Source organism: Hypanus sabinus, chromosome 16 (genome assembly GCF_030144855.1).
Source record: "Hypanus sabinus isolate sHypSab1 chromosome 16, sHypSab1.hap1, whole genome shotgun sequence".
NCBI classification, from domain to species: domain Eukaryota; kingdom Metazoa; phylum Chordata; class Chondrichthyes; order Myliobatiformes; family Dasyatidae; genus Hypanus; species Hypanus sabinus.
Window position 1 is genome coordinate 52,410,338 of NC_082721.1, and position 27,535 is coordinate 52,437,872.

At 41.6% G+C, this 27,535-nt stretch overlaps 1 protein-coding gene across 1 annotated transcript in view; it reads right to left on the reverse strand.

Moving 5' to 3' along the window:
- The window catches only part of LOC132406300 (very low-density lipoprotein receptor-like), a 97,089-nt gene that overhangs the window by 62,159 nt on the left and 7,395 nt on the right, over positions 1-27,535 (reverse strand). The window contains exons 4-6 of the mRNA XM_059991769.1: positions 25,876-26,047; positions 16,727-16,936; positions 7,490-7,608 (exon numbers count right to left, since the gene is read on the reverse strand). Coding sequence (XP_059847752.1) covers positions 7,490-7,608; positions 16,727-16,936; positions 25,876-26,047 — 501 coding nt within the window. The remainder of the gene's footprint in view (positions 1-7,489; positions 7,609-16,726; positions 16,937-25,875; positions 26,048-27,535) is intronic.

The following is a 27,535-nucleotide window of genomic DNA, read 5'->3' on the forward strand; positions in this document are numbered from 1 at the left end:
GCCTCCCAGTTGCCAGAGTCAAGGAGGTAAATTTAGAAAATTTTTGACAGGGAAGCCAGTCAACAGCCAACCCATGCTGAATTCACGTGCCTTACCTGCTAAAACTCAAGCACAGAAATAAATGCAGGTTAACAGGGCAATCCTGCCCTGCCTTTACCATGGCCCTGGCTATCCTGATTACTAGACTTGTTCTCACTGGCAACTGCTTTATCCAGTGACTTGAGTGGAGGCTCACAATTGTCCATTCAGGTTTTGTGGTAGGCTAGAGATAAAGCTGTGGAGTCACCTCTGAAGATAATTGCTTTATCATTAGCTACTGGTGAAGTTCCTGAATACCTTAAATTGGCTAATCTGTTGGAATCTTCAGAAAAAGCAATCAAAAGGTAGGGCAGGAGTTTACCTATTTGGATTTTAGCAAGGCTTTCAATGAGATTCCACGTGGTAAACTGGTCTAGAATGTTAGATCCCATGAAATCCAAGGAGAACTAATTAGGTAGATTCAAAATAGGCTCAGATCTAGAAAGCAGAGGGTGGTAGTTGAAAACACTTTCTCAGAATGGAAGCTGGGACTAGTGGTGAGCTCAAAGAATCAGTGTTGAAACCCCTGTTATTTAGAAACATAGAAAACCTACAGCACAATACAGAACTTTCAGCCCACAATGCTGTGCCAAACATGTACTTACATTAGAAATTACCTAGGGTTACCCATAGCCTCTATTTTTCTAAGCTCCATGTACCAATCCAAGAGTCTCTTAAAAGACTCTTTTGTATCCGCCTCCACTACCCTATTGTCACCAGCAGCCCATAACACGCACTCACCACTCTCTGCGTAAACAACTTACCCGACATCTCCTTTGTACCTACTTCATCCCTCCCCCTCATTTATATAAATAATTGGATGCTAATGTACGATGCTTCATCAGTAAGTTTGCAGATGACATGAAATTAAGTGTTGTTGATGGTTAAGCAGGTTATAGATGACAGCAGAATCAGTTTCAGTTAAGCTACTGGGCTGGGGAATAGCAATGGTTTTCAATACAGGTAACTGTGAGGTGATATATTTTGGAAAGTCTAATCAGCATAGAACTTGTCACAAACAATGAGAAAATCTGCAGATGCTAGAAATCCAAGCAATACACATAAAATGCTGGAGGAACACAGCAGACCAGGCAGCATCTATGGGAAGAAGTACAGTCGACGTTTTAGGCCAAAACCCTTCAATAGGAAAGTCACAAATAGAAGGTTTGTGTGTGGTGGTAATAATCTTCTGAGGTGTGTCTATTTCAATGCAAGGAGTATTGTGGGGAAGGCAGACGAGCTGAGGGCATGGATTGACACATGGAATTATGACATTATAGCCATTAGTGAAACTTGGCTACAGGAAGGGCAAGACTGGCAGCTTAATGTTCCAGGGTTTAGATGTTTCAGACGTGATAGAGGCAGAGGGATGAAGGGTTGGGGGGTGGCATTGCTAGTCAGGAAAAATGGTACAGCAGTACTCAGGCAGGAGAGATTAGAGGGCTTGTCTACTGAGGCCATATGGTGGAGCTGAGAAACAGGAAATGTATGACCACATTAATGGGGTTGTATTATAGACCACCCAATAGTCAGCGAGAATTGGAGGAGCAAATCTGCAGAGAGATAGCAGACAACTGCAGGAAACAGAAAGTTGTGATAAGAGGGGATTTTGATTTTCCACATATTGCTTGGGACTCCCATACTGTTAAAGGTCTAGACGGGTTAGAGTTTGTAAAATGTGTCCAGGAAAGTTTTCTAAATCAACATATAGAGGTACCAACTAAAGAGGATGCAATATTAGATCTCCTATTAGGAAACAACTTAGGACAGGTGACTAAGTGTGTGTAGGGGGAACACTTCGGTTCCAGTGATCATAACACCATTAGTTTCAATTCGATCATGCATAAAGATTGATCTGGTCCTCGGGTTGAGGTTCTAAACTGGAAAAAGGCCAAATTTGAAGAAATGAGAAAGGATCTAAAAAGCGTGGATTGGGACAGGTTGTTCTCTGGCAAAGATGTCGTTGGTAAGTGGGAGGCCTTCAGAGGAGAAATTTTGAGAGTGCAGAGTTTGTATGTTCCTGTCAGGATTAAAGGCAAAGTGAGTAAGAATAAGGAACCTTGGTTCTTGAGGGATATTGGAACTCTGATAAAGAAGAGAGATGTACGACATGTATAGGAAACGGAGCAAATAAGGTGCTTGAGGAGTATAAAAAGTGCAAGAAAATACTTAAGAAAGAAATCAGGAGGGCTAAAAGACATGAGGTTGCTTTGCAGTCAAGGTGAAGGATAACCCTAAGAGCTTCTACAGGTATATTAAGAGCAAAAGGATAGTAAAGGATAAAATTTGTCCTCTTGAAGATCAGAGTGGTCGGCTATGTATGGAACCAAAAGAAATGGGGGAGATCTTAAATGGGTTTTTTGCATCTGTATTTACTAAGGAAACTGGCATGGAGTCTATGGAAATAAGGCAAACAAGTAGTGAGGTCATGGAACCTATACAGATTGAAGAGGAGGAGGTGCTTGCTGTCTTGAGGCAAATCAGAGTAGATAAATCCCCAGGACCTGACAGGGTATTCCCTTGGACTTTGAAGGAGACTAGTGTTGAAATTGCAGGGGCCCTGGAGGACACATTTAAAATGTCGGTATCTACAGGTGAGGTGCCGGAGGATTGGAGGATAGCTCATGTTGTCCGTTGTTTAAAAGAGGCTCTAAAAGTAATCTGGGAAATTATAGGCTGGTAGGATGGACGTCAGTAGTAGGCAAATTATTTGAAGGAGTACTAAGAGATAGGATCTACAAGTATTTAGATAGACAGGGACTTATTAGGGAGAGTCAACATGGCTTTGTGCATGGTAGGTCATGTTTAACCAATCTATTAGAGTTTTTCGAGGAGGTTACCAGGAAAGTGGATGAAAGGAAGGCAGTGGATGTTGTCTACATGGACTTTAGTAAGGCAAGGTCCCACATGGAAGGATAGTTCAGAAGATTCAGTCGCAGGTATACATGGAGAGGTAGTAAACTGGATTAGACATTGGCTCAATGGGAGAAGCCAGAGAGTGCTAGTGGAGGATTGTTTCTCTGAGAGGAGGCCTGTGACTTGTGGTGTGCCACAGGGATCAGTGATGGATCTATTGTTATTGGTTATCTATATCAATGATCTGGATGATAACGTGGTAAATTGGATCAGAAAATTTTCTGATGATACAAAGATTGGAGGTGTAGTGGACAGTGAGGAAGATTTTCAAAGCTTGCAGAGGGATTTGTACCAGCTGGAAAAATGGGCTGAAAAATGGCAGATGGAGTTTAATACAGACAAGTGGGAGGTATTGAACTTTGGAAGGAAAAACCAAGGTAGACATACAAGGTAAATGGTAAGGCACTGAGGAGTGCAGTAAAACAGAGGGATCTGGGAATACAGATACAAATGTCCCTAAAAGTGGCGTCACAGTTAGATAGGGTCGTAAAGAGAGCTTTTGGTACATTGGCCTTTATAAATCAAAGTATTGAGTATAAAAGTTGGAATGTTATGGTGAAGTTGTAAAAGACATTGGTGAGGCTGAATTTCGAGTATTGTGAGCAGTTTTGATCACCGAATTACAGGAAGGATATTAATAAGGTTGAAAGAGTGCAGAGAAGGTTTACAAGGATGTTGCTGGGACTTGAGAAACTGAGTGACAAAGAAAGATTGAAAAGGTTAGGACTTTATTCCCTGGAGCATAGGAGAATGAGGGGAGATTTGATACAGGTATATAAAATTGATAGGTATAGATAGAGTGAATGCAAGCAGGCTTTTTCCACTGAGGCAATGGGAGAAAAAAACCAGAGGACATGGGTTAAGGAGGAAAAGTTTATAAAGAATATTGCGGGGGGAGGGGCTTTTTCCACACAGAAAGTGGTGGGAGTGTGGAATGAGCTGCCAGATGAACTGGTAAATGCGGACTCACTTTTAACATTTAAGAAAAACTTGGACAGGAAAATGGACAAGAGGGGTATGGAGGGATATGGTCCAGGTGCAGGTCAGTGGGACTAGGCAGAAAAATGGTTCGGCACAGCCAAGAAGGGCCGAAGGGCCTGTTGCTGTGCTGTAATGTTCTATGGTTCTAGGACAAGAGAAAAATAGCTGAGTAGATTTGAAAGGTGGGGGGGAGGGGAGAGACGAGAGGTGAAACTTGGAGGGGGAGGGATGAAGCAGAGCTCGGAAGTTGATTGCTGAAGAGACAGAAGGCCATGGAAGAAAGAAAAAAGGGGAGAGGTGCACCAGAGGGAGGCAATGGGCGGAGACAACATGAGAAAGGGACAAGGGGATGGGAAATAGTGGTGGGGGGAGATGAGCATTACCAGAAGTTTGAGAAATCGATGTTCATGCCATCAAGTTGGAGGCTACCCAAATGGAATATAAGGTGTTGTACCTCCAACCTAAGTGTGGCCTTACCCAGACAGCAGTGGAGGCCATCGCTGGACATTTCAGAATGGGAATGGGAAGTGGAATTAAAGTGGGTGGTCACTGAAAGATCCCACTTGTTCTGGTGGACAGAGGGTAAAACTTGTGTTATGAATGCAGGGCACTGGGGAGTATAATGAAACAGAAGGACAGGAGTTCAAGTTTTCCTTGAAAGCTGTGTCACAGGTAGACAGAATGGTGAAAGGCATTTAGAATTTTCCCCTTTAGTCAGGACATTAAATATAAGAGCTGGGAAATTACCTTGCAGTTGTATAAGTCATTAGTGAGCTGCCACTTAGAGAGCTGTGTAAACTTTCAATTACCCTGTTATAGGAAAAATGAGATTAAATAGGAAAGAGTGTGGAAAATGTTATAGCAGACCTCAGGCAGGACAGATTAGAGGGCTTGTCTACTGAGGCCATATTGGTGGAGCCAAGAAGCAGGAAAGGTATGACCACATTAAAGGGGTTGTATTATAGACCACCCAATAGTTAGCAAGAATTGGAGGAACAAATCTGCAGAGAGATAGCAGACAACTGCAGGAAACAAAGTTGTGATAGTAGGGGATTTCAATTTTCCGTATATTGATTGAGACTCCCATACTGTTAAAGGTCTAGACAAGTTAGAGTTTGTAAAATGTGTTCAAGGAAGTTTTCTCAGTTATTATATAGAGGTACCGACTAGAGAGGATGCAATATTAGATCTTCTATTAGAAAATGAGTTAGGACAGATGACGGAAGTGTGTGTAGGAGAACACTTCAGTCAGTGGGACTAGGCAGAAAAATGGTTTGGCACAGCCAAGGGTCAAAAGGCCTGTTTCCGTATTGTAATGTTCTATGGTTCTAAACCACTGAAGCCAAACCTGTACCATGTCCAATCAAGTTCAACGTTTCAAGGCCACTAGTTTTGCATTCTGCAGAAGACAAAACTGAGGATGTCATAGTAGACAAAAAAGTAAATAAATGCCCACAATTTTGCGAATTACATATTCACATGGACACTTTGAAGTTGACAACGGGTATCAAAACTTCCACGTAAAATCTGAGATAATGTTTCTAGGAATATTCAATTTAATTACCAGAGTCCAACTGAAAAGGTGAAAGGAAGTTGTTTTCTAACAGGGCTAATTCTGTACATGTTCATTAAGTGTTAAAATAAAACTAGCATCAACACCCCTAGGAGAGAGGCAATGGTGAGCAGACAAGTAGTTAAGGCGAGTGAGGGAAAAGGGGGTGGGAATAGTGAAGGGGGGGGGAAGAGGAGAGGGTGCACTACCATAAGTTTGACAAATTGATGTTCGTGCCATCAGGTTACCCAGTCAGAATATAAGGTGTTGTTCCTTCAACCTGAGTGGCCTCATCGCGACAGTAGAGGAGGCTGCCAGTGAGTGATATCAGAATGGAAATGGGAAGAGGAATTAAAATGGGTGGCTGCTGGGAGATCCCGCTTCTTTGGCAGATGGAGAGTAGGTGCTCGGCGAAATGGTCTCCCAATCTATGTCAGGTCTCACTGATATACAGCAGGCCACACCAGGAGCACCGGACACAGTACATGACAACCTATTTATAGAGCAGGTCACATGGTTGGCACAACATTGTGGGCCGAAGGGCCTGTAATATGCTGTAGATTTTCTATGTTTTATGATATACAGAAGCCCACACTGGGAGCACTGGACACAGCACGACCCCAACAGACTCACAGGTGAAGTGTTCCCTCACCTGGAAGGACTGTTTGGGGTCCTGAATGGTAGTGAGGGAGGTGGTGTAGGGGCAGGTATAACACTTGTTCCGCTTTCAAGGTGGGAGATCAGTGGGGAGGGATGAATGGGCAAGGGAGTAGTGTAGGAAGTAATCCTTGTGAAAAGCAGAAAGTGGAGGGGGGGAGAGGGGAGGGGAAGTTGTGCTTGGTGGCAAAGTTGATGAAGTTGAAGAGCTCCACATGGGTGCAGGAAGCAGCACCAACACAGTTCTTTTCAATGGAACAGAGGAATAGTTGAGAAGAAACGGGCTAAGACCTTCAGCAGAGGGATCAAAAAAAATGGACACACATACGATATGAAGGACCCAAAATTGGCTTGTTATTAATAGAGACTGATGTTGAAGGATTGTTTTTTTGTGACTGGAAATCTATGGTCTCAAATATCAGTGTTGGACACTTACTACATGTTGTATACTTCAACAATTTGAATACAAAAATAGGAGGCAATAATTAGTTCGCATGAGTCACAAATTAGTGTTGCTGTTAGTTGTGAGGAGGGGAAGCAGAGATTAAGGAACAACAGTTGTCAAGATGGACAGAGTAATGGCCCATGAAATTTAATCCTAACAAGTGTGAGATGATGTATTACAGGATGACTAATACTAGGACATATACAATGAGTGGCAGAGCCCTAGGAAATATTGACCTTGATGAACAAGTCCAAGGATCACCAGTGGCATCAGGGCTGGCAGATAGATTGAAGGTGACATCTGGGATACTTGCCTTCATTAGCTCGGGCATGAATGTCAGAGTAGGGAAGTCTTTGTACGCTGTAGATGGTGAAATGTGTGTAATTCTTGTCAACACCCTATAGGATTCATTGCCCTGTAAAGGAGATTCCCCAGGATTTACCTGGGATGAAGAGGTGAGATTGGATTTGTTTTCTTGCAACAGAGAATGCGGAGATGAGATCTGATTGCTGTACAATTATGAGGGCAAAGACTTAAAGGAGATATGAAGAAGGATATTTTTCCCCAGCTAAAGGGTAGCTAGAATTAGAAATACTACCTGAGAAGGTGGTGGAGGCAGATACTCTCAATACAATTAAGTAGCAAGATGAGCACTTGATTGTGACATACAATTCTATGGGACAAGTGCTGGAAGATAGGATCAGTGCAGAAAGATATCTGATGGTTGGCCTAGGCAAGATGGGCAATGATTTTGTGAACCCATGAGGGTAGAAATGAGGACAAGTTTTTCTATTGAAAGGTCCACCCTTACTCTGCAACAACAGACCCTAACTGAGGCATAGGTAGGTATTTATTCTCACCCAGTGAAAGCCCTGTAGGCTTCTCAATCCCAATGCTGACCAGAATGCTTCGGCCAATTCCATCCATTCCAGCCCTTTCAATTTTTGCTGGCTTTCCCACATCGGCCCAGTACAAGACACTGTAATTCAGAGAAGCACAAAATTTTAAAAAATAATAGCAGTCAATCAAATCAGTTTGAGATTCAAATTAAAAAAGTTAAGAGACTTAAGTACAATCTACATTATGTAAAGCTATCACATTGCTAACTTGCAATTCTTCAAAACAAAAACATAATGAACTAACCAAAAGAGCTTACTTCCTCATTCTACAGAAAGGAGGAGATAATTTGGAAATTGGAAATATCAAAGGTGGCCTTCTGACATCTAAAAGGTGGCCTTCTGAAGTAAAACTTTGTTAGAGGTCCGAGTATAGATTTTTCAGTCAGGATCAGTCAGTGGATGGAGACATTGCTTTCTACCCGATCTCCAGCAACATTAACAAAAGGCAAAGTAAAATATAAATGGACTTTAACAGGAACCATCTACTTATTCTATGATCCTTATTCTCAGTTCATGTTGACCATCGAGTCTTAACTATACCAATCTCATTTACCACTATTAGGTCCATAATCTACTATGCCTTAGCGATTCAAATGCTATCCAGGTGCTTGTTCATTTACAGATACAGCACAGAATAGGCTTCTCCAGTCCTTCAAGCCACATAGCCCCAAAACCCCCAACAAACACGATTAACCCCTATCTAATCATAGGACAATTTACAACAACCAATTAACCTACCCAACACATCTTTCGACTGTGGGAGGAGACTGGAGCACCTGGGGAAAGGCCACACATCCCACAGGGAGGAAGCACATTCCTAACAGAATGGGAATGGAATTGTACACCAAACTTTGGAATACCCCGAGCTGTATTAACATTGCGCTAACTGTGACCATGACACCATTTTACATACTTTGAGTACCAGCCTCTACCACTTCCTGAGGCAATGTGTTCCAGACTCAAAGCAAAACAAAAAAATTCTTCAGATCTCCCTTAAGTATCTTACACATCACCTTAAACATATATTCTCTCCCATGGGTTTACTATCTACCCTACGGCCCTCATAATTTTGTATATCTTTATCAGATTGTGCACCCACCACCCTGCCATCTCTGCTCCATTGGAAGTAAAACATTGAACCTCCTCTGCACCTTCTCTGTTGCAATCACATCCTTCCTGTGATGTGGTAACCAGAAATGCAGACAATATTCCAGACAAATTGAATTAGTGTAAATGGGCAAACAGCATGGAAGTGGTGGGCCAAAGGGCCAGTTTCTGTACAATACAACTGTGTGAAACACATGCACTAACCTGTCTGCCTGTGGCATCCTGTTATATCAGTAACAGTAAAACAGTACTCAATACTCAATAAAGCAATACTCAAAACAGTACCTTGTCTGTGCAACATTCAGCCTCCAGACACAGCATGGAGTCCTCCAGATTCCAATAACTGGCTTTCTCTGTATACCAGAACAGACCATTTTGCTGTAGCATCTGTGACACTGACTCAGTGTTTTCTCATTCTGACTTGCTAGCTTGAGCACATCACACTTTTCTTACCCTCTAACTACCCTGTTAACACCTTAACCCCACAGCAACCCTGGTCTACCCGATAGACATATTGCCTTAATTGAATACAACCAACCCTCACCTTCACGCCAACATAGAACTACTAACCTTTTCTTCTCTTCCCACTTCTATGGAAGTGTCTTCAATCCAAACTATTTTCTCTTTATAGAGGGAGGGAGAACAGAAACACGATCTTCAGCCTAACTGGTCCATGCCAATCTAGATTCCCATCTAAGCTAGCCCCATTTGACCACGTTTGACCCACATCCCTCTAAATCTTGCCTATCCCTGCCCAAGGACCTTCCTCAACCATTTCTTCTGGCAGCTCATCCCTTAAATGAAAAAGATGGACCTGGTAGCATGGTAGCATAGCAATAAGCACAATCATATTACAGTGCAAGGGTTCAATTCCTGGCACTGTCTGTAAGCAGTCTGCACATTCTCCGCTGTTACTGTGTGGATTTCCTCCAGTTGTTCCAGTTTCCTTTCACATTCCAAAAATACACAATGCACAGAGGAGATATTGAATTGAGTAGAGTAGGAGAGACCTTAAAAAAAAGTGAGCAGGTGCACTCAGCACATTTTGGCACCACAGTTCTCCAGGAGACATTGGATTGCACAGAGCAAAAGCGAGTTTAAAAAAAAATCCAAGCTGAGGCAGTCGACACACTTTGCATGCTACAGTTCCTGAGCAGACATTGGTTTATGTATTTTAAAGAAGAGAGCGGGGGCATTTGGCAAGGACCATAAAAAGAAGTGAGGTTTAAATGGAGCTGCCACTGTGAGAGTGGGTCAGTGTCAGAGTGGGGAATTGAAGCTTTGGCTCCTTAAGGCTTCAGCAAGGAGAGGCGTAGGCAGATTTCTTTTCATTATTTATTCTTTCTTTCTTATTGCATATTTAGAGCAATAAGGATGCCAGGTAGGATAGTGGAATGCTCCTCTTGCGTAACATGGAAAAATAGGGAGACGTCCAGTGTCCCTGACAATGACATCTGCAGCTTCAAACATACCGTGTTAAGACACTGGAGCTGGAACTGGATGATATTGGAGGTTGAAGGGTTGATAGATAGGACGTACAGGTAACTGCATGACTGTTAGGAGGGGGGAAAGGGATAGGCAGCCAGTGCAGAGTATCCCTGTGGTCATTCTCTTCAACAACAGTATACCATCTTGGGAGAGAAAAGCCACAGCAGTCAGGTTTCTGGCATTGAGTCTGGAGAGATGAGGTGAGCTGTAGTGATTGGGGGTTCATTGGTCAGGGGAACAGAGAAGTGGTTCTGTGGACGAGAACAGAAATCCCAGATGCTATGTTGCCTCTGAGGTGCCATGGTTAGGGATCACTCTGATTAAATCGTCAGCATTCTTAAATGGGAGGGTGAGCAACCAGAAGGTCATGGTCCACATCGACACCAATGACATGGGTCCTGCAAAGTGAATTCAGGGAGTTGGTGCTAAGATCAAGAACAGGACCTCCAGGATTCTGTTCTCAGCAATGCTAACTATGCTACATGCTAGTGAGGCCAGAAACAGGAAGATCATAGAGTTTAAAACGTGGCTAAGGAATTCTGGCATCAATTTAGATCATTGGGCTCTTTTCCAAGGAAGGTGGGACATCTACAGAAAGGACAGCTTGCATTTGAACTAGAGGCGAGTAATATCCTAGCAGGAAAATTAGTTCATGCTGCATTGGTGGGGTGGTTTAAACTAGTCGGAGCAGATGGGAACCAGAGTGTGAGCATAGCTAATGGTGTAGTTACGGAGAAAGATGTTGTTCGGCCTACATACGATGTCAGGAATCAACAGCAAAGCATGGCGGGACTAATGTTTTGACCTGCATATATTTCAATGCAAGGAGTCCGGGCTAAGTTCTTTTTTAAATGCAGAGAGTGGTGAGTGCATGGAATGGCCTACCCGTGCCTTTATAAATCAGAGCATTGAGTAAAGGAGTTGAGATGTAATGTTAAAATTGTACAAGGCATTGATAAGGCCAAATCTGGAGTATTGCGTACAGTTCTGGTCACCAAATTATAGGAAAGATGTCAACAAAATAGAGAGAGTACAGAGAAGATTTACTAGAATGTTACCTGGGTTTCAGCACCTAAGTTACAGAGAAAGGTTGAACAAGTAGGTCTTTATTCTTTGGAGTGTAGAAGGTTGAAAGGGGACTTGATAGAGGTATTTAAAATTATGAGGGGCATAGATAGAGTTGACATGGATAGGCTTTTTCCATTGAGAGTAGGGGAGATTCAAACAAGAGAACATGAGTTGAGTTAGGGGGCAAAAGTTTCGGGGTAACACGAGGGGGAATCTCTTTACTCAGAGAGTGGAAGCTGTGTGGAAAGAACTTCCAGTAGAAGTGGTAGAGGTAGGTTTGATATTGTCATTTAAAGTAAAATTGGATAGGTACAAGGACAGGAAAGGAACAGAGGGTTATGGGCTAAGTGCAGGTCGGTGGGACTAGGTGGACCAGGATGGCCTGTTTCCGTGCTGTAATTGTTACACGGTTATATATGATAGTGGAGGAGGCGGACACAATAGGGTCTTTTAAAAGACTCCTGGATAGGTACATGGAGCTTAGAAAAATAGAGGGCAATGGGTAACTCTAGGTAATTTCTAAAGTAAGGACATGTTCGGCACAGCTTTATGGGCTGAAGGGCCTGTATTGTACTGTAGGTTTTCTATGTCTATGTTTCTATGAGTATTGAGGGAAAGGTGGATAAGGTTAGGGCATGGATCAGCATGTGGAATTACAACATGGTAGCCATTAGTAAGACTTGGTTGCAGTAGAGATAGGACTGACAGCTCAATGTTCGAGTTCCGCTGTTTTAGATGGTGTGCCACAGGGATCAGTGTTGGGTCCATTGTTATTTGTCATCTATATCAATGATCTGAATGATAACGTGGTAAATTGGATCAGAAAATTTGCAGATGATACAAAGATTGGAGATGCAGTGGACAGTGAGGAAGGTTTTCAAAGCTTGCAGAGGGATCTGGACCAGCTGGAAAAATGGGCTAAAAAAATGGCAGGTGGAGTTTAATACAGACAAGTGTGAGGTATTGCACTTTGGAAGGAAAAACCAAGGTAGACATACAAAGTAAATGGTAAGGCACTGAGGAGTACAGTAGAACAGAGGGATCTGGGAATACAGATACAAATGTCCCTAAAAGTGGCGTCACAGGTAGATAGGGTAGTAAAGAGAGCTTTTAGTACATTGGCCATTATAAATCAAAGTATTGAGTGTAAGAGTTGGAATGTTGTAGTGAGGTTGTATAAGCCATTGGTGAGGCTGACTTTGGAGTACTGTGTGCAGTTTTGGTCACCGAATTAAAGGAAGGATATTAATAAGGTTGAATGAGTGCAAAGAAGATTTACAAGGATATTGCCGGGACTTGAGAAACTGAGTTACAGAGAAAGGTTGAACAGGTTAGGACTTCATTCCCTGGAGCGTAGAAGAATGAGGGGAAACTTGATAGAAGTATATAAAATTAGGACGGGTATAGATAGAGTGAATGCAAGCAGACTTTTTCCACTGAGCCTATGGGAGAAAAAAACCAGCAGACATAGGTTAAGGGTGAAGGGGGAAAAGTTTATAGGGAATATTAGGGGAAGGGGCTTCTTCACACAGAGAGCGGTGGGAGTGTGGAATGAGCTGCCAGATGAAGTGGTAAATGCAGTCTCACTTTTAAAATTTAAGAAAAACTTGGACAGGTACATGGGTGAGAGGTGTATGGAGGGATATGGTCCAGGTGCAGGTCAGTGGGACTAGGCAGAAAAATGGTTTGGCGCAGTCAAGAAGGGCCAAAAGACCTATTTCTGTGCCGTAATGTTCTATGGTTCTATAAAGGGCACAGATTAAAGGGGGTAGGGTGGCATTGATAGTCAGGAAAATGTCTGGCTGTGCTGAGTCAGTACATCCTGGAGAGCTTGCCTAATTAGGCTTTCTGGGTAGAACTGTAAGAAGAAAGGTATGACCACATTAATGGGATTATATCATATTATAGACCACCCAACAGTCTGCAGGATTTAAGGGAGCAAACTTGTAGAGAAATAACAGGGTGCGTGGAACGAACTTGTGATGGTAGGTAATTTTAAACTTTCAACATATTGTCTGGGACACCCATACTGTAAAAGGGCTGGATGGGAAAGAGACACCCATACTGTAAAAGGGCTGGATGGGAAAGAGTTTGTAAAGTGTGTTCGTGGAAGTTTCATTAATCAGTACATACAAGTCCCAACTGGAGAGAGTGTGATACTAGAACTCATAGTAGAGAATGAGACAGGACAGGTGACAGAAGATTGTGCAGGGAAACATTTTGCATCTTGTGATCACAATGACATTAGTTTCAAGATACTGGAAAAGGATAGGCCTGGTTCTTGCGTTGAGATTCTAAATTGGAGAAAGACCAATTTTGATGGTATCAAAATGGATCTGGCAAGTGTGAATAGGGACAGATAGTTTTTTGGCAAAGATGTACTTGGTACATGGGAGGCCTTGAAAAGTTAAATTTTGGGAGTACAGAGTTTGTATGTAGCTGTCAGAATAAAAGCTGAGGGAACCTTGGTTTCAAGAGATATTGAGGCTCTCATTAAGATAAAAGGAGCTGCATAGCAGATAGAACGAGTACAAGGTATGTGACGAATATACGAAATGCAAAAGAACACTTCAGGAAATCAGGTGGGCTAAAAGGCAGCATGAGGTTGCTGAAGCTGACAAGATGATGGAGAATCTCAAGGCTTTCCACAGATATATTAAAAGCAAAAGAACAGCAAGGAACAAAATTGGTACTCTAGAAGATCAAGGCAGTATTCTCTGTGTGGAACCAGTAAGATGGGGGAAGATCTTAAATGGAATTTTTTGTATCTGTATTTACTCGTGAGATGAACAGTATCTATAGAAGAGAGGCAGAGCAGCAGCACGGTCATGAACCATATGCAGATTAGAGGAGGTGGTGTTTGCAGTCTTGAGGAAAATTGGGGTGGATAAATCCCCGGGCCTCACAAGGTGTTCCCTCAGAACCTCTGGGAGGCTAGTTCAGGGGCCCGAGCAGAGATATTTACTTAGCTACAGCTGAGGTGCTGGAGGTCAGAAAGATAGCTAATGTTGTTTTGTTGTTTAAGAAAAGCTCTTAGAATAAGTCAGAGAGATACAGACATGCATCCCTAGTGGGAAAGTTAATGGAAGGTATTCTAACGGACCAGATGTACAAGTATTTGAATAAACATGGACTGATTAGGGATGGTCTATATGGCTTTGTATGTGGTAGGTCTTTATCTATCCAATCAAGAGTTTTTTGAGGAAGTTACCAGGAAAGTTGATGAAGCTAAAAAAGGTAGATGTTGTCTACATGAACTTCAAGAAGGCCTATGAGAAGGTCCTGCATGGAAGGGTGGTCAGGAAGGTTGTCACTTGGCATTCAAGGTGAGATAGTAAATTAGATTAAACATTGTCTTTCTGGGAAAAGCCCCCAGAGAGAGGTAGTAGATGATTGCCTCTCTGACTGGAAGTCTGTGTCCATTATTTTTTGCCATCTATATTAACAATCTGGATCAGCAAATTTGCAGATGACATCAAGATTAGGGATGTAGCGAACAACAAAGCTTGCAGCTAGATGTAGATCAGCTGGAAAAATGGCAATGGAATTTAATGCAGGCAAGTGTGAAGTTCTGCACTTTGGGAGGACTAATCAGGGTAGGTCTTACATGGTGAGTGGTAGGGCACTGAGGAGTGTGAGATCCATAATTTCTTGAAAGTGGTGTCACAGGTAGATAGGGTCAAAAAGAAAGCATTTGGCATACTGGCCATAAATCAATGTATTGAGGACAGGAGTTGGTATGTTATGTCAAAATGTATAAGATTTTAGTGAGGCCAAATTAGGAATATTATGTGCAGTTTTGGTCACCTACCTTCAAGAAGGTTGTTAATAAGATCGAAAGAATACATAGAAAATTTACAAGGTTGTTGCCGGGACTTGAGGACCTGAGTTATAGGGCTGAATAGGTTAAGATTTTATTCCCTAGAATGTAGAAGATTGAAAGGGGGAAGATTTGATAGAGGTATACAAAATTATGAGGGGTATAGATAGGGTAACTGCAAACAGGCTTTTTTCTAGAGGCTTCATAATACATAGGAGCAGAATTAGGCCATCTGGCCCATCGAGTCTGCTGCACCATTCAATCATGGCTGATCCTAATTTTCCCTCCTCAACCCCAGTTCTCAGCTTTTTTTCCTTCTCAATCCCAGTTCCCAGCCTTCTCCCCTTAACCTTTGATGCCATGTCCAATCAAGAACCTCAATGAAACGACAACTGGAGCTCATGGGTTTAGCGTGGAAGTTAAAATGTTTAAGGGGAACATGAAGGGGAACTTCTTCGCTCAGAGAGTGAAACAAGCTGGTGGTGGTGGATTTAACATTTAAGAGAAATTTGGATCGGTACATGGATGAGAGGGTGGGTTATGATCTGGGTGCAGGTTGATGGGAGTAGGAAAATTAATGGTTTGACTGAACTGCCTGTTTCTGTGCCATAGTTAGGATTAGTGAATTATGTTTGTGCCAGAAGCGCAAGGACAATCCTGACGGATTTGATGCAAAGGACACATTTCACTGTACATTTCCACATACGTGACAAATAAAGCTAATCTTCATCTTTATATTGTCTCACTTTTAAAACTGTTTCCGATATTTTGTTATAATATTGGCTTCTAGTTGCATTCTTCCCAGTACAATAAAAGCAAGCTTTCTCCAGGTATCACTTTATCCAATCTATTGTATAAAGATAAAGACTACTACTAGAAAACACATCAGCTTTTCAAGTCTACTCATCATTTTCTGACAACGTAAATTTTCTCATTTCTGCTGTCATCCTGTGAGTCTCTTCTGCACCCTCGTCAACGTTGCTACATTCTTTATGGTGATTAGGACTGTGCACTATTCTAATCATTTATGTCCTAATCATAATTCACAATAAGTTTAGTTTAACTTCCTTGCTTTTGACTTTATCCCTCTTGAAATGAACTCTAGAACTTGGTCAGTCTTTGAGATCTTGCTGAATTGAAGTACAACCTTCAGCAATTGGTGTACTTGTTCTTGAGATCCCTTTGTTTATCTACCCCATCTAGAATCTCCCCTCATGAATACCAAGTGGCCTCGTTATTCTTACCTCTGTAAAATGTTGAAAAATGTACTGCACAAAATTCATCTGCCATTTCTAGATTTACTTATGTCTTCCTGAGATTTCTTAGTACTCTCCAATGATACTGATCATCCTCCTCAACACAAATTTGGTATCATGCACAAATTAAGTTGTACTCTTGATTCGAAGGTGTAAATAATAAATGTAAATTGTGAAGCAGTGTCCATGACCAGATTTCTGCTTCTCATTCCCTGCCATTTAACAGTGCATTTGGGGGTAACTCAAATATTTCTGAATTTTTAGATAAATGACATAATACACTATTATACCATATTTCTACTATGGAAGAAAGTAGACAAACAAATTCAAAGTAGTGCCCAGAATTTCTGCCTGGGGAAACAAATTTCATGATTAATTGAATTGGCTTATGCGAATCTGCTCAAAATTCTTATTAAGTGTATAAGAGACTATTATTGTTTGATGTGCTACCAGACATACCCCGAGTATGGGTCAACCACCACAGCTGCAGGCTTTACTAGATTCTCACTGAATAATGTTTTCCTTGTCAATCCATCCAGAGTAGCAAAAGATAGCATCCTGACTTCAGATTCAGTCCAGTAAATGTGGCCATATATCCAATCCACAGCAATCCCACCAATTCTTTGCACATCTCTGATGATCAGTTTGCTTTCTCGGTCCATAGACTTGCTAGACCAAAAGATAAAATTTACTCAATCATTTTTGTTACAGTTGAAGTTAAGGTGCAGCTCAATATAATAATGAAAGATACAAATTAATCTATAAGAGATTTACTGCATCCTTGGCCAAATATTTTTCTTAAAGCAGGCATTGGTGAAATTGCTCAGCATAAAAAAATGCTCAATGAGACACTGGAACAAGAGAAATCTTTTCAGTTCTTGAACATTCAAATAAATGCATCCAACTAATTGCCTTGATTCTAAAACTCAGAATACCCTTGAATGATGTAATAGCTCCCTTTTCCCTAACTGTGAAATAATGGGAGTGTTAGGAAACAAATTCATATACTACACATTCACTTGGCACTCAAAGCCACTGTGGTTGTTATATGGAGCCATTCAAGGAATGGGTATATTCAAAAGGCACAAAGGGAGAAAGGTGTACACAGAACAAAATAAAACCAAGTGAAAACTTTAAGGAATTTGAAAACCCAGGGGCATACAAGAAGATGCATTAAAACACAACATTGAGAACAATGCAAATGATTTGAAGAAAGGGTTTTTAAGAATGTTTTTGAAAATAGCAACATTGACTTCAGAGATATCACACTAACTATCTTAATCAGGACTTCAACAATATGGTATTGAAACAAAATATTTTATTTATTTATTTGAGACAGCATGGAATAGGCCCTTCCTTCCCTTTGAGCCACACCACTCTGCAATTACACACCCCCCCCCCATTTAATCCTAGCCTAATCACAGGACAATTTACAATGACCAATTAACCTGCCAACCAGTATGTTTTTGGACTGTGGCAGGAAACCAGAGCACCCAGAGGAAACCTACATGGTCACAGGCAGAACATACAAACTCCTTCCAGGCAGCAGTAGGAATTGAATCCTGGGTCACTGGTACTGTACAGTATTGTGCTAACCACTACACTACTGTAGAGCTCACTCACAGTTGTGCTAAATCACAATTGTTTGCATTTACTCAGAAGTTGGACACAGAATCTACAGAAGTGAGGTAAAGTGGCATCCACTTCACAGACCCTGTACAGATTACAGTGGAGATGTTTGCTATCCTGAGGCAAATCAGGGTAGCTAAATCCACAGAGCCTGACAAGGTGTTCCCTCTGACTCTACGGGAGGCAAATGCAGTAACTGCTGAGACCTGCAGAGATATTTAAATCATCCTTAGTGTCAGGAGAGGTACCACAGGATTGAAGGACAGCCAATGTTGTTCCGCTGTTTAAGAAAGTCCTTAGAATAAGTCGGGAAATTAAAGGCTGGTGAGCCTGACATCACTAGTGGGAAAACTATTGGAAGGTATTGTATATCCGGTCCTTCACAAGTATTTGGATAGACAGGAACTGATTAGGAATGGACCACACAGCTTTGTAGGTCGATGGTGTACCATGGTATACATGGTAGGTCATTGTCTATCCAATCTTGTAGTTTTTTTTCCCCAAGGAAGTTACCAGGAAAGTGGATGAGGCAAGAGAGTAGATGTTGTCTACGTGGACATCTGACAGGGTCTCACATGGGAGGCTGGTCAAGGACTTGGCATTCAGGATGAGGTAGTAAATTGAATTGGACATTGGCTTTGTGGGAGAAGCCAGAGAGTGATAGTAGAGGTTGCCTCTCTGACAGGAGACTATGACTTGTGGTGTGCCATAGGAATCAGTGCTGAGTCCTTTGTTGTTTGTCATCTATAATCAATGGTCTAGATGATAATGTGTTTAACTGGATCAGCAAATTTGCAGATGACACATTGGGGGTGTAGTGGACAGCGAGGAAAGTTATCAGGGCTTAGAGAGATCTGCATCAACTGAAAAATGGCTGATGAAATTTAATGCTGACAAGCATGTGGTTTGTGCTTCGGCAGGACCAACCAGGGTAGGTCATACACAATGAATGGTAGGGCACTGAGAAGTGTGGTAGAACAAAGGAATCTGGGAATATAAGAACACAATTTGTTGAAAGTGGCATCACAGGTAAATAGGGTCATCAAGAAAGTTTATGGCACACTGGCCTTCATAAATCAATGTACTGAGTACAGGAGATGGGAAGTTATGTTGAAATTATACAAGACATCGGTGAGGCATAATGTGAAGTACTGTGTGCAGTTTTAGTCACCTACCTACAGGAAAGATGTAAACAAGGTTGAAAGAGTACAGAGAAAACTTACAAGGAAATTTTGGAAGACCTGCGTTATAAGGAAAGATGAGTAGGTTAGGGCTATATTCTTTAGAATGTAGAAGATTGAGAGGAGATTTGATAGAGGTATATAAAATTATGAGGATAGAGATAGGGTAAATGAAAGCAGGCTTTTTCCACTGAGATTGAATGGGAATACAATGGGAGATGGGTTAAGGATGAAAGGTGAGATGTTTAAGGGGAACATGAGGGGAAACTTTTTCATTCAGAAGGTCGTGAAAGTGTGGAATGAGTTGCCAGCACAAGGGGTGCACGCAACTTCAATTTCAACATTTACGAGAAGTTTGGATAAGTACATGGATAGTAGGGATACGGAGGGCTTTTCTTAGGCAGGTCAATATGAGTAGGCACTCTAATTAGTCTCAGCATCGACTAGATGGGCTGTAGGACCTACTTCTGTGTTGTACAACTCTAAAATTAAGAACAGCACTCAATTTAGCACCAGTTAATGGTAGGGTAAAAAAGGCAAAATTTCAGAAAGAAAAAAGGTGATGAAAACAAAGTGAGAGTGCAGAGGGGGCAGAAAGATCGTTGCAAGGTGGGAACCATTTGAAAAGGACAAGTCTCATCAGGAGTGAATTTAATAAAGAAATAAAGAAAGAAAAAAAGAAAAGCAAAGGTGTAAACAATGAAGCCAGTTTTGGAATGGGAGGCTCTGGCTCAACTGGCACAGGTTCCAAGTTTCTTATTCCTTGTCTATCAGATATAGCAAGTGCACTGAAAACGGGTCCTGAGTTAGTGGCATGTTTTTTGTGTGAGATGTGGGAACTCAAGTCTCCAATAACTACATCTGCACTAACTGCATCAAGCTGCAGCTCTTTAGAGACCATGTTAAGTAAATGAAGCTACAGCTCGATGACTTTCGACTAATACAGGAAAATGAGGAGGCAATAGATAAGAGCTACAGATAGTAACCCCCAAGTGGCAGGAAGCAGATACCTGGGTGACTGCCAGGAAAGGAAAGGGGTGCAGGTAGCAAGTACCTGTGGCGTTCCTCTCAATTATAAGTATACCACTTTGGATACTGTTGGGAAGGGTGGAGTTGACCCACAGTGACCAGGGCCCTGGCACAGAGTCTGGCTCTGTAGCTCAGCAGGGAAGTGGGAAGATGATGAATGCAGTAGTGATAGGGGATTCAGTAGTTAGATGAGCAGACAGGAGATTCTATGGACTTGAAAAAGAAACCCAGATGGTATTTTGCCTCCTAGGCACCAGGGTCAGACAACTCTCGGATTGGGTCCACAGCATTCTGGGGGTGGGGGGGGGAGAGGGTCAGCAGAGAGAACTCAGAGCACAGATTAGTATCAATGACATAGGTAGGAAAAGGGAGGAAATCCTGAAGAGAGAAGAGAGGGAGTTGGGTAGAAAGCTGAAAAGCAGAACCTTCAGGGCAGTAATCTGCCAGTGCCACACTTCAGTGACAGTAACAATAGAATGGTTTGGGTGAGGAAATGTTGCAGTGGGAGGGTTTCAGATTACTGGATCATTGGGATCTCTTCTGGGGAATGCATGACCTGTACAAGGAGGAGTTACATTTGAACAATACACATAAAATGCTGGAGGAAATCAGCAGGCCAGGCAGCATCGATGGAAAAGACAATACTTCAGTCTGAAACCCTTTGGCAGGTTTGTTAGAGCTGTTGGGGAGGGCTTAAACTAACTTAGCAAATGGTTGGGAACAGGAGGAGTGATAGAGCTGAGGACCATCCTGAAGGGAGCAATGTCCTGATGAGAAATTTTGCTAGAGCTTCTGGGGATGGTTTAAACTTATTTGGCAGGGGAATGGGAACCAGTGACAGGGCTGAGGATGGGGTACACATTGATGCATTGTACAGTGAGATTGTAAGCAAGTTCAGGCGGATGATAGACAAAAATTGCAGTCAGTGGGATGAATTGAAATGTAACATTGGGACAAGATCAAGAAGGGTGATGAATACAAGAGGCATTATATTTGAATGTACAGAATATACGGAATAAGGTAAGTGATCTTGTAGTGCAATTAGAGATTGACAGGTACAATGCTGTGGGCATCAGAGTTGCAGCTGAAAAAAATGCATAGTTGGGTGCTTATCAGCCAATGATGTACATTGTATCAAAAGGACAGGCAAGCAGGTAGGCAGAGGGGATGGGTGGCTCTGTTGGTAAAAAATGAAATTAAATCCTTAAAAAGAGGTGACATAGGATATGAAGATGTAGAAACCTTGTGGGTAGAGTTAAGAAACTGCCAGAGTAAAAAGACCTTGATGGGAGTTTGATACAGGCCTCTGAATCGTAGCCAGGACGTGGGATAAAAACTTACAACAGAAAATAGAAACGGCATGTAAAACGAGGGCTGTGACAATAGTGATGGGGCATTTCAATATGCAGGTAGATTGAGAAAATCAGGTTGGTGCTGTATTCTAAGAGCGACAATTTTTAAAATGACTACGAGATAGCTTTTTAGAGCAGCTTGTGGTTAAGCCCTCTAGGATAAAGGCAATTCTGGATTGGGTAGTAATGAACTAGATTTGATTAGGGAGTTAAGGAACCCTTAGAGGGAGTGATGACGATATGATAGAATTCACCCTGCAGTTTGAGAGGGAAGAGATAAAGTTAGATGTATCAGTATTCTAGTGGAGTAAAAGGAATTTCAGAAGCATGACAAAAAAACTGGCCAAAGTGAAATTGAAGGGGACACTAGCAGAGATGATAGCAGAACAGCAATGGCTGGAGTTTCTGGGGGCAATTCGTAAGAAACTGGATAGATGCATCTCAAAGATGAAGTAGCATTCTAAACGAAGGGTGAGGCAGCCATGGCTACAAGGGAAGTCAAAGACAGCATAAAAGCAAAAAAAAGGTATATATCGCAAAATTAGTAGAAAGTTAGAGGATTGGGAAGTCTTAAAAACCAACACACAGCAAAAAAAAACAATAAGGAGAGAAAAGATGAATAATATAAAACAGGATACCAAAGTTTTTTTCAGATATATAAATAAAAGAGAGGCAAGACTGGATATTGGACTGCTGGAAAATGACACTGGAGGGGAAGTAATAGAGGACAATGTAATGGCAGACAATCAGTCTTCACTGTGGAAGACATCAGCAATATGTCAGAAATTCAGGAGAGTGTCAGGGAGAAGGTGGTGCTTCATAAGCTGAAAGGTCTGAAGGCAGATAAGTCACCTGGACCAGATGGGCTACACCACAGGATTCTGAAAGGGGAAGTTGAAGAAATTGTGGAGGCATTAGTAATAATCTTTCAAGAATCAATAGATTCTGGAATGGTTCCGGAGGACTGGAAAATTGCAAGTATTATCCTCTTAAAGAAGGGATAGAAGCAGAAGTAAGGAAATTATAGGTCAATTAGCCCAACTTCAGTGGTTGGGAAGATGCTGAAGTTCAATTTTAAAGATAGGGTTTCGGGGTTCTTGGTTGCTCATGATAAAATAGCCCAAAGTAGGCCATGGTTTCCTTGAGGGGACATCTTTCCTGACAAACCTGTTGGAATTCTTTAAGAAAATTACAGGCAGGATAGACAAAGGAGAGTCAGTAGATATTGCTTAATTGGATTTTCAGAAGGCCTTTGATAAGGTGCCACACATGGCAGCTTAGCAAGATAAGAGCTCATGGTATCACAGGAAAGATTCTAGCATGGATACAAGATTGGCTGATTGGCAGGAGGCAAACAGTGAGAATAAAGGGGACCTATCCTAATTGGCAATCAGTGAGAAGTACAGGTAGTGTTCTGTAGGGGTGGGTATTGGAACTGCTTCTTTTCACATTAAATGTCAATGATTCAGATGATGGAATTGACGGCTTTGTAGCCAAGTTTGGGTACAATATGAAGATAGGTGGAAGGATAGGTAGTATTGAAGAAGCAGGGAGACTGCAGAAGGCCTTAGACAGATTGGAAGAATGAGCACAAAAAAGTGGCAAAAGAAATATAGTGTAGGGAAGTGTATAGTGTAAGACGAAGCTATAAACAATTTTCTAAACAAGGAGAAAACTTAGAAGTCAGAGGTGCAAAGAGACTTGGGAGTCCCATGTGCCGGATTCCCTAAAAGTTAACTTGCTGTTGAGTTGGTGCTAAGGAAAGCAAATGCAACATCAGCATTCATTTTGAGAGGATTAGAATAAAGGAGCAAGGATGTGTGTTGAGGCTTTATAAGGCATTGATCAGACCACACTTGGGAGTATTGTGAGCAGTTCTGGGCCTCATATTTAAGAAAAGGTCTGGCATTGGAGAGGGTCCAGAGGCGGATCACGAAAATTATTCTGGGAATGAAAAGGTTAACATATGAGGAGTGTTTGATCGCATGGGGCTTGGACTCACTGTAGTTTAGAAGAATGAGGGGGATCTCACTGAAACCTATCAAATAGTGAACTGCCTAGATAGAGTAGACATAGGGTGGGTATTTCCTTTAATGGGCAAGTCTAGGCCCCGAGCACACAGCCTCAAGAGTAGAGGGACATCCCTTTAGAACAGAAATGAGGAGGAAACTCTTTAGCCAGAAGCTAGTGAATCTTTGCAATACAATGTGGAGGCCAAGTCATTACAGGGAGAAGGCAGAAGAATAGTATCAAGAGGGATAATAAATCAGTCATGATGGAATGGTGCAGCAGACTTAATGGGCCAAAATGGCATAATTCTGCTCCTTTGTCTTACAGTTTTGTAGAACAGTTGCCCTAACAGTCATCGGCAAATTTCTGTTATTATGCAGGATTTCAGAAAATCAATGCAATAAAAGCAAGGACAACATACTTTAAAGAAAGAGAAACCGTTCAGCAAATGAATTACTTCTCTGAGTAGACAGAGGGGACCAAACCAATGTAGTATAGTGAGAACACAAGGAAATCTGCAGATGCTGGAAATTCAAGCAACACACACAAAATGCTGGTGGAACACAGCAGGCCAGGCAGCATCTATGGGAAGAAGTACAGTCGCCGTTTCGGGCCAAAACCCTTCGTCAGGACTAACTGAAAGAAGAGATAGTAAGAGATTTGAAAGTGGGGGGGGAGGGGAGATCCGAAATGATAGGAGAAGACAGGAGGGAGAGGGATGAAGCTAAGAGCTGGAAAGTTGATTGGCAAAAAATGTATAACTTCTGTTAACACACCTCTCCCCTTCTTACCGCATCCCTTATTTATTTATTATCCTCCCTTTTTCTTTTCTCTCTCTTTTTTCTCTCTCTGTCCCTCTCACAATCACTCCTCGCCTCGCCTGCTCTCCATCTCCCCCTTTGCCTGGCCTGCTGCGTTTCACCAGCATTTTGTGTGTATTGCCAGTATAGTGAGTTTCAAATACACATTCAATGAGGTTTACTGCAAAAGAAATGTTAAGGGCAAGATAAACACAGATAGAGAATTGGCTACCAGAGCAGAATTTGAACAAGTTATTTTCAAGTTTACATGTATAACTTAAAAAGGTATCTCAAATATTCAGACCTAAAGCCTCTATCTACAGTAGTGACTTAGACTGAAGGGACTGAGTACAATGTAGTCAAATTCACAGAGACAATGCATAAAGGCTTACTAGGTTAACTCTTGGGATGAAGGAGATGACCTACCAGGAAACATTGAACAATCCTCAATGGAATTCAGAAAGAAAAAAAAACTCTGAGCTTCAGAAGGGCCTTAACTAAGTGGGAGACATTTCCCTCACCAGGGATGATCTAACACAGAGGAAGGGACTTAAGGAGTCATCCATTTCAATAAAGATGAAGACTTTCTTCTCCCAATGTGTGTGAACCTTTGGAATTCCCTGCCCCAGGGAGCTGTGGAGGCTGTATCATTGAACATATTCCAGAACTGTGACAGATAGATGTTTGGAATATATGGCAGTCAACTGTTATGACAAACAGACGGGGGGGGGAGGGCAGGGTGAAGATCACTAGGCTCATCTTCGCCCTGAAAGGCATAGTCTGTTTCTGCTCCTATACACCTGCTGTCAAAGATCTTAATGCTGTAGGAGTCAGCATAATAATGGGATTCAAGTAGGATTTGTACAAATGATTGGTTGATGGTTGGCATTTCCGTGCTGCATCTCTCTGATTCTATAAGCAAGAAGGTGGCACAGGCAGTTCTGATTATAATCAGATTACAAACTAAACCTTATACTGGCAGTTGAAACCCACTCATAAAACAACGCTTTGAATGCGTTCTTTGAAATGGGGGAAATTTGGGACAGTTAATAATGAAAGTTGCTAGCACCTACTTGAACTACCCAAATGAGCGCAATGAAGGAAATTTAAGCTGCTCCGCTGCTACTGACAACCATGATAACAAATGGCAATGGCAGATACACACAGCTTGAGGAAAAAGCAGCAAGCCCTGGGGACTCAGATATTGCCACATCTTGCATACCATAAAAATGTTGAGGTTCAGAAGGAAGAAAATTATGAGGTTCTTCTTTCTTCAATATAGGATAAGTACTCTGCAATGACTTGCAAATTGCCAATCTTTGTCAATCAATGAAAATAGATAATTTTCCAATTGGATGTATAAAACCAAGATTTTTCTCATGTATAGCATTTCACTATGAAGATCAGATTAGATTCCAAAGCAGCTGCCAGTACCAGTTGCCACATTGCTGCTACCACCCCTCACCCAGTTCATTAGTTTGAAGTTGTGTGCTGCATGATCTGGAAATATTCTCCTACTATTTTTGCTTTTGCTTGTTCCGAGTGGTTATATAACAACTATCCTCCAGACCACCTTGCTCAAAGCCAGAACAAATCAAATTATTTACCTGAAAATTCCCTGATTGGTTGCATCTGACCAATAGATTGTTGATGAGGCTATATTAGTGGCTAATATTTCTGCATTTTTCAAATTGTCATCTAAGTCTTCGTATTCCATTCTATTAATACTCAGCTTCCTGATGTCACCCTGATTGGTGAAAATCACAAATGGCTCCTCTCCTAGTGAAAACAAAATTAGGATTATCAAACAATGATGTAGGCTGCCTCAAAAATATCAGCATTCTAACTCCAAGTTGGGTAAATCTGCTACATCTGAAATGGGCTAACCACCATCATTCTTTGGGACATCCTCCGGATGTGGGTGGGGGGGGGGGGGGAGGTGTGGATATGATAACAGAAGAGGTCGCCCATATTTCCTAATGTTAAGTATTCAATCCTGGAACATTCCAATTTATATCATAGTCAAATAGCTGCTCCCATATTTTAGGCTTACTGATAACAATGGATAGTGATATGCTTTTGGAACTATCCACAAGTAAAATCAAGAAAGAAAATAAGCCGCTGCTCCCCTTATTCAAATGTGAATGTAAAAGGAAGATCATCACAGAGAAATGGAGTAGAGAAGTTTTGTTGGTCCACTGACCCAACTCTACACATTTGCAATGATTCACAATACTCTTCTCCATCAGCGAATATAACATACTGGAAGCATTAAAAGAAAATGAATGAATCCTAAATGACTAAAAAATAAATAAAATTAGAACTTAAAGATTCTATCGTTTGGAACTCTTGCAGGAGTAGCCAGTATGCTAATTCTCTTAAAATTAGAAATTAGAGTCAAATTGATTTAGATTACAGATAATTGGATAATGCATATTTCATGAACCACCTAGTAATGGACTTAACAAATATTAGAACAATACACAGAAGGAATAAAGGCAAGTCAATATTTGTTTTATTGACATAACAGCTCCACACCACACGAGAGCAGTAGGTCTCAAGTCAATGGTAGGGAAGTTGCCGGAGAGGATTGATAAGCATTTGGAAAAATATAGCTAATTATTTTAGGCCACGGTTCGTGCAGGACAAGTCTTGTCTTCTGACACCTTGACTGCGATTTTCAAGGAGGTGCTCTACCTTGATGAAGTTAGAGAACCACTCCCAGACATTTCTGTATTATTATGGTTGTATAATAAAGAACTGGCGATTCACCCGGATCTGGAAGTGCCAATGATGAGCTGGTAACACACACTTAGTGTTGAACAGCAGTTCAGTAATAAAATGCTCTCCTGTAAATCCACGCCTAGTTGTCTTTATTAAGAACAAATATAGCATGGTGTCAGAATTCAGCATGTCTAAAGAATACCGTGCATGACTGAGAAAGAGACTGCGCACGTATGAAATGTGCTAGCAGCAAGTGACAAAGAGAAGCTGTCCAGCGAGGCGAGAGAGCATGTTGTGTCCCAAAGTTCACCAGATTCACCCAGAAATTTAGGTGAGAGGCCGAGAGATCCTGTTATGAATAAGCTCAGTCCTCCTGCACCTACACAGTTTACTGGCAATCTAATGGATAACTAAAAACATTAGTGTGGAGCTTAGGTGACCATGGCACCGAAGCGACTCCTTCGCTTGCATCTTCAGAAACAGCTTTATTTCTATTTTTAATATCTCTATTTTTCCCTTTCAGGGTTCTTTTGAAGACGCTGA